Source organism: Choloepus didactylus, chromosome 17 (assembly GCF_015220235.1).
Source record: "Choloepus didactylus isolate mChoDid1 chromosome 17, mChoDid1.pri, whole genome shotgun sequence".
Taxonomy (NCBI): Eukaryota; Metazoa; Chordata; class Mammalia; order Pilosa; family Megalonychidae; genus Choloepus; species Choloepus didactylus.
The window spans coordinates 26,247,917-26,260,339 of NC_051323.1; the positions used below are offsets into that span (position 1 = coordinate 26,247,917).

At 45.4% G+C, this 12,423-nt stretch overlaps 1 protein-coding gene across 1 annotated transcript in view; it reads left to right on the forward strand.

The window, feature by feature from the left end:
- Positions 1-815: 815 nt before the first annotated feature.
- Positions 816-12,423, forward strand: part of SPRED2 (sprouty related EVH1 domain containing 2) — a 122,405-nt gene continuing 110,797 nt past the window's right edge. The window contains exon 1 of the mRNA XM_037806845.1: positions 816-1,474. Within this exon, the coding sequence (XP_037662773.1) occupies positions 1,449-1,474 (26 nt within the window). The 5' untranslated portion in view covers positions 816-1,448. The remainder of the gene's footprint in view (positions 1,475-12,423) is intronic.

Below are 12,423 nucleotides of genomic sequence, written 5' to 3' on the forward strand. Positions count from 1 at the left end.
ACACAGTCAGGAAGGGCTGTGCAAGGATGAAGGGCAAGGAGCGAGTTCCCAATCTGGAAAGCCCATGCGTGCTGGCAACCCCTTGCCCAGTAACAATAGTTTTCAAGGGTCTAGATACAAGGGCCATCCTCCACCAGCATAATAGAGAAACTCTACAATTTCTTTTGAAATAGAGACGTTTTCGGGCTGTTGGATTTCCCGTTCATTTTTTAATGCACAAATAATGGTTCCTTCAAAATGTCCCTTCCCCTGCCAAGACAAAAAAGATCACAAGATTCAGGTGAAACTGAAAAGCCTCTGCCATTCAGAACCTTGGCAAAGACTATCCACCCCCACCTCCCTTCCCTCCCTTTCTGGTCCGGGTGGAGAGGCCAGCCCCGGGCACCTGCGCCCCTCCCACTCCCACCCCCACCCCCACCCCCACCCCACACCCCACCGTGGAGCGTAGATGGTCATCAGAGACCCAGCACTCTTCCTGCCGTTTAACTCCCTCCCCTCCTCTGCCCCAGCTCTCTCTTCCTCCTCCCCATTTGATTCTTGGGTTTGGAAGAAGGGAGGGGACAAAACAGGAGCCAGATGTGTGTGAGTCCCCGCTCCCGCCTCCTGCCGCCTCTCGGGCTTCCTAAAACCCGGAGCCTTGATCGAGGAGGATTTGGAGCCAAACAGAAGCGGCGCAAACAACTCGGCTCCGCGGTCCCCTCCGGGAGTGCAAGCCAGGAGGGAGCGGGGAAAGGAAGCCGGGCATGCTCAGTAGGCGGGACAAAGTTTTCTTTTTTTTTCTTCTTCTTCTTTTTTTTTTTTTCGGTCACAAGTAGGAAGCTTTTTGCACTCCACCACCTCTGGCCGCTGGGAAGACGTCATCGCTTCCGCCCCACTTCCTCCTCCTGTTGGCGGCGGTGAGAATCCAATATGGAGTAAATCGGCGGAGTCGAGAGATGGGGCTCCGACTGGGCGCCCTGCACCGCCTCCCGGGCGCACCTCCCCCGGCCGCCGACTGCTCCCCGGAACCGTGATTGGCTCAGCGCCACAGGGGCGACCCGTGACCGAGCCTCCACCGCAGCCGGCCCCTCTCCTCCTCCTCTCAGCAGTCCTCGCAGCTCCGAGGCGCGATTGTTTTTCGCCTCCTCTCCTCCACCGTCGTCCCCAGTCCAAATCTCTCTCTCTCCGCCCGCTCCCCAGCCCCCCAGAGATCCCGCCTGCCTCGCCCCTCCGCGGCGCCCCTCCTCGCTGCGGCGCTCACTCCTCCTCAGTTTGCACCCCTACTTTCAAACACCCACCCGCGCTACAGTCTCCCTTCTTCCCCTTCTGCCTGCGACGCCCCCTTCATCTCTAGCCGCCCCCCCCCCATCAGGCGATCTCCGGAGATGTGAAGAAGGGGGGTGAGCTGACAGGAAGATGAAGGGAGCAAAGCTGCTCGCGGCGGGACAGGCGTCTAGGTGAACAAGAAAATGACCGAAGAAACACACCCGGACGAGTAAGTTTGGCCGTGAAGTGGGACGATGGTGCCCGGCGGGTATCTTGGGTAGCCGCGGCTGAGGATGCGGGTGAGGACGCTTGTGGGGTGAACTTAGCGTGCCTTGCAGCGCCCCGCTGGCCCGTGGGCCTTGGGGCACGAGATGTCCTCGCTTGTGGAAGTGGGGAGGGGACGAACACTGCCGCGGGCCATCGGGGGCGCGCCCTGGGTCGGCGGGCTTGGGGCGGCTGCAGGGACCAAGGGCGCGCCGGTGACCTCGAGGCGGTCCCCGTAGCCTCCCCGGGGACTCACAAGTCCCCTCCAACCCGTATCCTCCGCGGTGTCAGCGGAAGACCTGACACCCCCGCTCCGGCTTCCCCGGGTCGGTGGGATTTTATAGGGTGACTTTGTGACTCTTCTACGCCGCTGTTTGTCCCGCGGTCCCTTGGGGAGCCCACTGGGACTCAGGCTCCGCCATTTCGTTTTCTTGAATCGCTCTCATTTGCATACCACATTTTCATTCATAAAAAATACGGCGGAGCTAGGGGTGGACTGGCACCGTCTGCGCGAGGGTCGGCTTGTGCCGCGATCCCCGCGTGGGCCGGCGTGCTGGAGCCGCCCGAGGGGTCCCGCGGCCCATGTGAGTGTGTGCACGCGCTTGTGGACCCGGGACACGCGCCCCGCAGAGTCGGGGCAGGTCCTGGGGTGGGGGTCGGATCCCAAGCGTGTGCAGCGGGGGCGGGAGCGTGCGGGGCAGCGCGCTGCCGGCGTGTGCGTGTGTATATGTGTGTGTGAGCGTGTGTGCGCGCGCACGAGAAGTGCGGGCCCGAGGGGAACAATGCTTGGGGCGCTCCGCCCGGGGGTCTCCAGAGCAGACCCGCAGCCCTCGCAGAACCGGAGCTTTTCGCCAGGGCGGGCGGGCCAAGGTGCAGTTCCCACCAGCCTCGCGGTCGCGGGGTCCGGTCTGGCTTCTCCCTCCCCCGCCGGAGGCTTTTCCAATCGCGGTGCTATGGGAGCAGGGACGCCCGACCGGGTGCCTCAGGTCTTCGGCCTGGGGTCGGAACTGTAACCGCGAGGCGGCCGCTGCTGCTGCTCAGTGGCTGTGCCCGCCACCAGCCACTTTTTTTTTTTTTTTTTTTTTTTTTTTGTGAATAAGACACTCTCCTTTATTGTCACATGATATCCCTCCCCTCCTCCCCTGCACATTCATAAATCCGGAGCTTGCCTCGGCTCCTTTCATTCAGTGCTGCCATTAGCCAAGGTAGCGGCGGCGCCCGCTTGGGCGCAAGGAGCAGGTCTGCAGCCGCTGGGACGCGCGCCTGGAGGGAGGCCCCGCGCGTGTCTGTGAAGGGTGTGGAGGCCGCGGTTCTTTTGCCCCTGGCGAGCGTTGACACTAGAGGAGTACAGAGAGGGGAAGTGACTCAGTGCTGGGCGACAGAGAGGCTAGCAGGAGACGTCTCCTGCCGCAGGTGACAGAATGTTACACTTTAATCCAAGAAATTTACTCACCTTTTTTTTTTTTTTTTTTAACTTCCCATTATCCCATGGTGTTTGCTGTTGCCACGCTGGAGGATTGGTGTTTGGAAAAGGGAATTTCCTTCCTATGGGGCCCCAGGGAGCTTTAACTGCAGTAACCCCTGGTCTGCCCGGACACCGACCGGTCTTTGGAGAAGATCCCTCCTGGTATTCGTGTCGCAGCAGCCCCGCCGCATCTGCTGGCCTATTTCAGATATTTTGCTTTACCTTCATATACTGTCTTAAAATGTAATATGAAAAAAAAAGTTGCCCTTTTAGGGCTAAAATATGGACGGAAGGAATATGCTACTGGGCCTGGCAGATATTTTATCGGTCCTAGATTGTAACCCCATACACAAGTAGCAGTGAGGGACAGTTGCTGTCTGCTGGGGCTGGGGATTCTTGGAGTCTGGTTGAGAACGCTACATGAGGGTTCCTTGGCTCCATCCATTGTGAGTACAGGCCGGGTGTTTCCCTTTTCAGGGCAGCAGTCACCCTTGCCTACTGTCTCATCAGGTATCCAAATCAAAAGGATTCTGTCTGGGATGCGGAGAAATAATATCTCTAATTCCAGGTTCTCGGAGCGCGTTCAGCATGGAAATAAACCGGCTGCCTTCAATGCTGTCAGAAGCCCAGTTGAGACAATGGATATTTGAGGGCAGGTTCTGCTGTCAGTTAGAGTATCAGAAAGCCTTGGTGCCTTAGTCCACTAAAGAATTGGCCTTTTCAGGGTTGCTTTTAATGTCATGACCTTGGCATGAGACATAAATGCCCAAGCAAAAAAAGCAGCTGCAAGGGCTATAAATTGTTATTGTAGACATTGACCATTATATTATCCAACGTTCTTATGTAATGACCTATCTGAAAAATTCTTTTTAAATGTGAGTGCTGGGGAGGTTTCTCCCTGAGTTTCAGAGCCTGCTGGGGGTGCTTTTGTGGTTGTTGTTTGCCATCTCTGGAAGCTGAGAGCTAAAAATTAATGATTACGGTAGCCATATTAACCTAGGTTTTTGCTAGACTTATTTACCCCTTCCCCTCTATGAATTTTGGTCTTCTATTTTCTCTTCTAATGGTTTTATGTTTGAGGTTCCTCAAATACGTTTTGAAAGCAGACAGGGCTTCTTCCAGATAGGGTATAAAAGAGAATTAGTGACATCAAATTGGAGACTTAGGGGAGATATAATTGTACATTAGGTGCCAAAATAGATTTTCTTGTTTTCTTGATAGTCCACATAAAGTTTTTTTAGACAGTTCAGATATTTAAGTACATTACATTTAGTAGCAGAATGCAATAGAAGTGGTAAAATTGCACCTAATGCAAAAACTGTTTTGTCTTCTCATTTTCTTTCCCATCTCAACTTAAAACTCTTCTAATAAACACATTATAATTCAAGAAAACTTGTCTACTTTTCTCATTGATGGTCCTAAAAGACAGCTTCCATATGGAAAATACACTGACCTCTCCTTTGATCCCACTCCAGGTAGAAATGCATGTTAGATTACAATTCTACTTTTTTTTTTTTTTAATTTAGAAAAGTAAAGAGCAACAACAAGCTATTGAAAGTGTTTTTTAAATGCATAAGAGTGGAATTTTCTTTTTTTTTTTTTTAATTATTTGGACTTTAAGCCTTTAAAGCATTTTATCAGGGCTGTGACTGGTTTGGAAATTTGCAGTCAAAATAAACCATTTGGAAATGGGCAGTAATTCAGGAGACATCCAGGACATCATTCACCTTTCTATTTCGTTCCTCTTGTGAACTCTTCTCTGCAACACCCTTCTTGCTGAGAATGGATTTGCAGCTTTGTCCTCTGTCATATTTTTCCTGATTTTGAAAAGTTTCCCATTTCTAAAAAAAAAAAGATGTAAATGTTTTTGCAGAACCATTTCAAAGAAAATTACAGACATCGAGACTCTTACCCTTAAATACTTGAGCTTGCTTCTCCAAAGATAAGAATACTGTCTGTGAAACCACAATACCACTATCACACTTTACAAAATTAAGAATAATCCCCTGATGTCTTTAACACTCAGTTTTAATTGTCTGAAAATTGTCTTCTGTAACTAGTTATTTCAGCTAGGGTCCAATCAAGTACCCCATGTTAAATGCATCTCTAACATATGCTTACAACTTGAGGCTTAGCCATTTGCTTCCTTTATGATGTAGGCAAGTAGTGTATCTAACCCTGGTTTCATCTGTGTGAATAACATGGAAATAAATTCTACCTATTTTATGATGTGAAAGTTAAATAAGAGCTATGTAATGTAAAGGTTACAGTATAGTGCCAAGCGTAACATGGTGTGTAGCGTGGCTCTTTGCAGGACACCAGGATAGATTTCTCACAGGCTTAACTGGTTCATTTTCAGATAATCCTGTGAGGAGGTGTTACCCCCATTTAACTGATGGGGAAGGTGAAGTAAAGTTACTTGCTCCAAACAGCAGATGTTTTTATAGCACTTTACTCAACAGCCCTATGAAAGAGGTGGTATTATTATTCCCATTTGTGGATGGTGAAACCGAGGCACAGAGAGGGTAAGTAATTTGCCTAAGGCCATACTGTTAGTAGCTGAGGGAACTGGGATTTGAACCCCCGGCAGCTTGGTTCAGGAAGGAGTCTGTGCTCTTAAGGGCTGTGAGGTGCTGCCTCAGAAGGGGAGCAGGCGACCAGCTTTAGTCATCCTTACTTCAGAGGCCACATAGTTTCTGCCAGTCATGCCATCCATAATTCCTCTGATTTGGTGGCAATCTGTTTTTGCCATAATTTTTTCCACGTCACTTCTCTGAAAAAGCTGTGAGGCACATACCGAATTAAAGTGAATTTAAATGAATTTGGGCTTGAGAATCTGTGGTACACCTTTAGATAATGGGAGAGGTGCATTTGATTATTTTTGGAATGTCACATGTAAATTCACTGAAATAACAGGTGTGGAAATTGAACCTGATATAGCAATTATTGATCTGTTCTCTTTGTGTTGGCCTTAAAAAGCAGGTATGTTTTGTTCTACACGAGTATATGCCTTAAATGTTAAAATCACCGAGAACTGGAATCTTGGTCTGTTCATCATAAAATCTCGAAAGCAAGACAAAACAAAAAACTGGGAAGGAACTTATCCATCTCGTAAGCCAGACCTGTCATTGTATAAAGTTCGGTGTCTACTGCAAGTTGCACGGCTGGTTAGGTTACTGGCCTGGACTAGACCTCCATCTGCTGATGATCATCTGGCTTTGTTTCTTTGGGATTGCTAGCAAACGCTGCCTCCTTTCTGGCTATAGCTTGTGCCTTCTGCTTTTCTGTTCGTATAACCAATACAAAATATTAAAAGTGAACGAAGTACAAACACCAAAAACTATTGGCCTCAACAGAGCTTAACTCTTCATTCTGGAATTATCCTCTTCCTTCTTTTTCTTCTCCAGTAGATGAAGTTCTGCTCATTCCCCCCAGCCAGCTCTGAGCCACTCCTTGTGTGAGGAGGCGTTCTTTGACACCCACCCCCCCCATCCAAACCAAAAGCGATTTCTCATTATAGTATTTTTTCCCACACCATATGGCAATTATCACCATTTAGAGTTGGGATACTACCCAGCTAGATTCTGGAACAAAATAGGAGCTTTTTGAGTTCAGGGTTCACTCTTTACTGTCTAGTTTTCTAGCTGTTGACCGCACACATTGTGTTTACTTAATAAATGTCTTAAGTAAAATAATGGATTTAATTATTTAAAAATGCTATTTGGCCCCTGCTGACTAACCCAATAATGACAGTTGTTGCATTTGTTTAACTTAGGATGTATATAAGCCTTGCTCTGAGAAACTCATTATGTTTGCATGAAGTCACTCCTTGGTGTGTTTTGTGGAAATTGGGCACAGAGCTATCTGGTGGTGGTTGATCTGTGATTGACACCTCAAAACCATTTTGATTTCCAGTCACTGTTGTGGGAACTGGGATGTGGAAGATCTTGAGCTCAACAAGTTAGAGCCTGTATTTCTGCCTCTGCAGGAGAATCTCTGCAGAAATCACAGTATTAATAATTTGTAGTAGCTGCAGGATTCTGATGAAATCTGAACACTGGAAGTTGGAGACAGCTGTGCCGATGAACTCCAATATTGGCATAGTTCCTATATTACCAGGTTGAACACAAATACACAGTTTAACAGCAGAATCCTCAGAAATTGAGCAAGATGGTAATAGAGGCAGAGCAGGAAGTTTTGTGTGCATGTGGTTGTTTGTTTTGGCTTGTTTTATCTTAAGTAAATTTGGCTGATTTTTTTTTTTTTTAAAGACCCCATCATATTGATAAACTTGGTTGTTTATTCTTGTAAATGTTTCTTTTTAATCAGTATTTAAACTAGAACTTCAGTGATGCTTTTCCAGCATTTTCCAGGGCTTTTAGTGCCTTTGAAACAATAGTGATATTTTGCACTCACACACACACTGTACTGTGGAGCAGTGTGTTCTCTGTACACTTTCCCTGAATAGGCATAAAGGATTGTATCACAACTTGACATGTGGCCCACATTATGAGAGGAAGTCAGGCCAGGATATTGACTGCCATAGAAGTTCACTAAATTGAGTAACAACTGTTTTATATTATTCATTTCCCTTTCTCAGGTAACCTTTATCAAAAATATGTTCACATGTGGCTTGTTGCACACGTGATACCAAACTGTGCTTACATTTTTAATACTTTATAAAATATTATTTATGCTTCTCTCAAAGTACAGTTGAATATTCAAAAACAAAATTTCTATGTTTATTTGCACTAGAGAAGAAGAAATGGATTTTGACTTCACCCCAGGATTTAGCTCTTACGATTGAAGAGATTAGACGAAATACGGGCAAATTCTAAAATGTATGCCTTTAGCTCCTCAGTGTACTGAATTAATGATTTTTTTTCAAAGCTGGGTTGTTTTCATTCTGAGATATATTCCCTGTGGTCCATTCATAAATGCTTAAAACTTAATTGTCAGGTTAAGTTTTTAAATTGTTCATATGGTAATGATATCTTTGTCTTTTCATTTTCAATATTTATTCCTCTTATGTCTTTTTCTCATTGCATTCTTTTAGCTCTGCCTGATTTTTCAGATAAGTGCTGTTTATTTTATCTTTGCATCCCACCCTAACTTAGAATAGGGCACAATGCTTAGAGAAACTTGGCCTGTCTCCCCTTCTAGCTGTGAAAAGAATGGCTTATTGGCCCTTATGCCAAATGTTGAGCAAATAGTAGTTTTTCTGTAATCATTTATCTGTTGGCTGAAATAAATATTCATTAATTGAAAAATAACTTTACCTTATATAAAATTTTAAACTGTTATTCATACTCTACCTACATCCAAAAAGACTCATGAGGTTGCTTTTTCCTACCAAAGGGGAGGCTACCATGAAGGTAGTGGATATGGGCTTTGGGGTCAGATCCTGCCTCTGCCCCTTACTGACTAAGGGATACTGGCAGTATCTTGAGCCCTGGGTTAAGGTGAATGAGGTTCATTCTGCTGTCTACTTACAGGCTGTTAAAAAGGGAAAATGACATAGCGGACATAAAGTATTTTATCATATCACCTTACAAATTGGGAATTCAGTGGTTCCCATCCTCTTTTTGTATGTCCCACTTCAGGTAACAAGGTGTTGTTTACTTTCAGAATTTACAGGGCAGAGAACATAACTCGTTTTAGCCTCACAGCAACCTTTTCAGGCAGGAAATGAGATTCTCACTTTATATCTGGGAGAGTCAAGTGACTTGCTCAGGGTTTCTCAGGGAGTTCGTGGGAGAATTAGAATCCAGAAGTCATGTTCTGCTGTTGCATATGGCCTTTCCAACGCTGCCCTGGTAGGTTTCTCTAGGAGAGTATCTTGTTTCTTGTACTATAAAGTCAATAATGCCCAGCTAACCATTGGCTCCTTTACTCAGTGACCCTAGTTGGCTATGTGGGTTTTTGTTTGTTTGTTTGTTTTGTATTGTTTTTGTTTTTATGTCTTTCCTAGTGTTTTTCCTCTCTTATTGTCTGTGTACCTGCCTATAATAGCATCCTTGACTGCCTTGCCATCCCTTTCCCTTTTCGTGATCTGTGGTCTAGAAACCCTATTACCAAAAGCATTCAAATTGTTTCTAAAATAAAAGTCCATAGTCTTGGTGGGTGGAGGGTGAGGCCGAGAGTTCTTCTAGGGAATGAGTTGGCTTATGGCTTGTTTCGTCTACTTGTAGGCCATGTTGGTGCTTTCATTTTATATTTCTAGCCAAAGAATAAAGTGGACAAAGGAATATACATGTGGTACTGGACCAGAGTTTTAATTTAATTCATCAGCAACCCAGTTTTGCTCATTTTGACAGGCCTTTTAAAGCTGCGTAAGTGTGAATATAGTCTTAATATAGTTATTGAATTTCTCTCCTTTGCTTAATAGGTTAAATCAAGTCTGTGACTTTTCTCAGGCTCAAAATTGCAAAGCAAGCCTGCTCTGCTAGGCTCATGTACACTGGCTCAATGTCTCACTTCTGGCCCCGAAGGCATAATGGTTGCCATCTCTGGGTGTGAACAGGATTCAGAACAGGATTCAGAACAGGATTCAGCTGTTTAGAAGCCAGCTTTGAGGTCCTTATCGCCTAGTCTTAGATGTCTTCTATCCTAAGGAAAATTATGGGATATTAGATTACAGGTGTCAATTTGGAGTGTGCTGGACTTTGAATCTAAAGAACTTGAATTTAGAATGTATTTGGGTCCAATTGCAAAACCTTGGATAAAATATTTTATTGGATGAAATAAATAGCAGTGGGGGTGAGGCCAGAGGAAAGGGAGTATGTAGCCCTTGAGAGCCTACTGTGTGCCATTCAGCACTGCAAATACTGAGCATCTCCTTTGCCAGACCGAACCTGAGCTATGACTCAGGACATCTTTGCCCTCAGGGAGCTTACATTCTAGGGTGCCAGGCACTTTCAGATGCCTTAAGGGTATGAGGACAGCATCATCTTGAAGACTGACTACTAGAGCTGTTTCCCTTTTCTTCCCTCCTTCCTGTGGGGTTCCTCCTAGAGCTGCATGCTTGAAATGGAAGCATGGGGTTTGCAGATCGGGCATGGAGGTGGGGGGGACTCTTCACCTAGAGCTTTAAAAGAGCTGCCCACCCCTGCCAGAATCCTCTAACAGGCTCTATAACTCATTTTTAGGGTGGGTACGTATGTACGAGCACATGAGCGGAGTATGTCCTACAGTCAGGCATCGCGTTGGCTGAAAAAGCTTGAGAGGCTAAGTATTGACTTCAGATCCCATGTCTGTAGAACTACATTTTATGTTTTAACCTGGGGGAACCTGTTTTCTCGTATAGAAAGTGGTGGTGTGTGTACAGCTTGATTTACACTACTGTTGGGTGAATGAAATTAGAACTCACTTAAAATCCTGTAAATGGCACAAATCTGTGAGGTGATATTTCTTCGCTGCTTTCCAGCTCGGCTCTACCAAGTAGTGAGCCAGCGCCCACTGAGATGACATGTGGAAGAGAAGGCCTTTTCTGCACTGAGATAACAGCAGCTATATAGATAGTTTTGGAAAGAGAACTGGCTATCTTATCCCTGATGGAAAGTCTGTGTAAGCAAGATGGCTAACAAAGCCTAGTATTCACCTGTACCTGTATTTTAGCCTAGCTATTTCAGGAGGAGGATCCTGTATTAGTGCTTCTCAAACTTGAATGTGCATATAGATCACCCGTGGAATCTTGTAAATTGGTTCAGTAAGGCCTGAGATTCTGCATTTCTAAGAAACTGGCAGATGATGCTAAGTAGCAAGGACCTACTTGTGGTTGTGCTGGTAATGACCTCTCAGCTACCAGATTTGCATCTTCATTGTCCAGACTTTAAAACTAGTGACTTCGCATATTTGGCATTTGGAGTGTGTTTGTTGAAGAAGATTGGTGCTTATACACTGAGAGATGTTATCAAACACCTGCCCTTCTGCAACCCTGTCAGGATTTCCAGCTTTGAGGTACATTTTGACTATAGAAGAGAATGTATTAGAAGAATCATTTCTTCTCTCACGGTTTAAAAAAAGTTCTTGGTGAATAATGCTAGGAGGCCCAAGAGAGCCATCACTTAGCAAGAAATGTTGAAGTCCCAGAACTGTGTGTGTACTGTCTGATGGTCAGCTGGCATTCTGCACCTTCCAGACAAACCAGTCATATATGGAAAGACCGCCTTCCTGGGAAGTATGTACACTCAGCCCTAGAAGAAATCACAGGAAGTAATTAAACAGAGAAGGTCAGAAAAGAGGAAGTGGTTGTGTTGTTTCTGAAGCGAATAGCATTGTTACTGGGGATCAAGATGATGATGTTTAAACCCTTGGAATGTGACTGCTTGGGGATTTGATTGTATATAAATTGCGGCCCTTTTAAGTTTATTCTTTTAGACATCAATCTAGTTAGGAAATGAATTGCTTTTAGGTCTTATCAGGAATCCCCACGTGCCTAAGCAGAAGTCATAAGCTGGAGTTGCTTATAGCTTGACAAATTGCACTTAAGTGAAATGAATGTCAAGACTATTAGAGGTTAATTTTAGGTGTCTAGAGTTCTCCCTAATTCTCCTGATTAAACACTTTAACATAATAGTTTCCTTAATTGGAATAATGATGGAATATTAGCATGCATATTAAGCCATTTCCCCAAATTTGAATAGGGTTAAAATGCAAATTATCCATCACTTGTCAGTGCTTACTCTTTGGAAATAATTCCTGGTGAGAGATGAGGAAGAGCCTGAAATATGAATTGGAACGTGACTTTCTACTTGAGGTAGCATTGCTAGGAAAACCAAGAATAGACCAGAGGACTGGGGTGAGACCCCATTGTTTCCCATAAAAGAGGTACTAAAAATACTGATGCCTGAGATAGTAATAACTCCAGCATGGAGGTGGATTTTTATAAGGCCATTCACTGCCACATGGGTTAACTTCAGATAAAGTTACCCCATTATTATTCTCTGTCCCAAATCACACAGCTAGAAAGCGTTATGGCCAAGGGCATGTAGAAAGCTAGCCTTGGGGAAGAGTGAAAACAGTTCCCATACCAGGAGCAGAAGGCTGACTGGGAGCATCACAGCCCACAGCAGGGGGAGACTCCATCAATCTCCCATCCTGTTTTGATACTATGTTATGTGGTTAGGACTCCCTTTGGGATAACAGGATCCATACTGCTTGTGTAGCATTCAAAACTTTTACTTGTCTTAATTTTCCTTCTTTTGGGCTTCCGGCACCCCCGCAGCTATTTCCCATCAGCTGAGCAGGCATTCTTCCTATCAGGAAAAGGTCTTTTGTGAACCACAAGATTCCATTGTTGAGTTCCAGGCTTCACATCCCAGTGCTTCTGGGTCATCCAGACAGCCAGGGTGATTTGGTTATACACAGTTTTCCTGCAGGTCCCTCTCTCCCACATTCCTCTTGTTCAGGATGGAGAGTGAGACAGGTGTGCCCCTCGCACCTGTTGA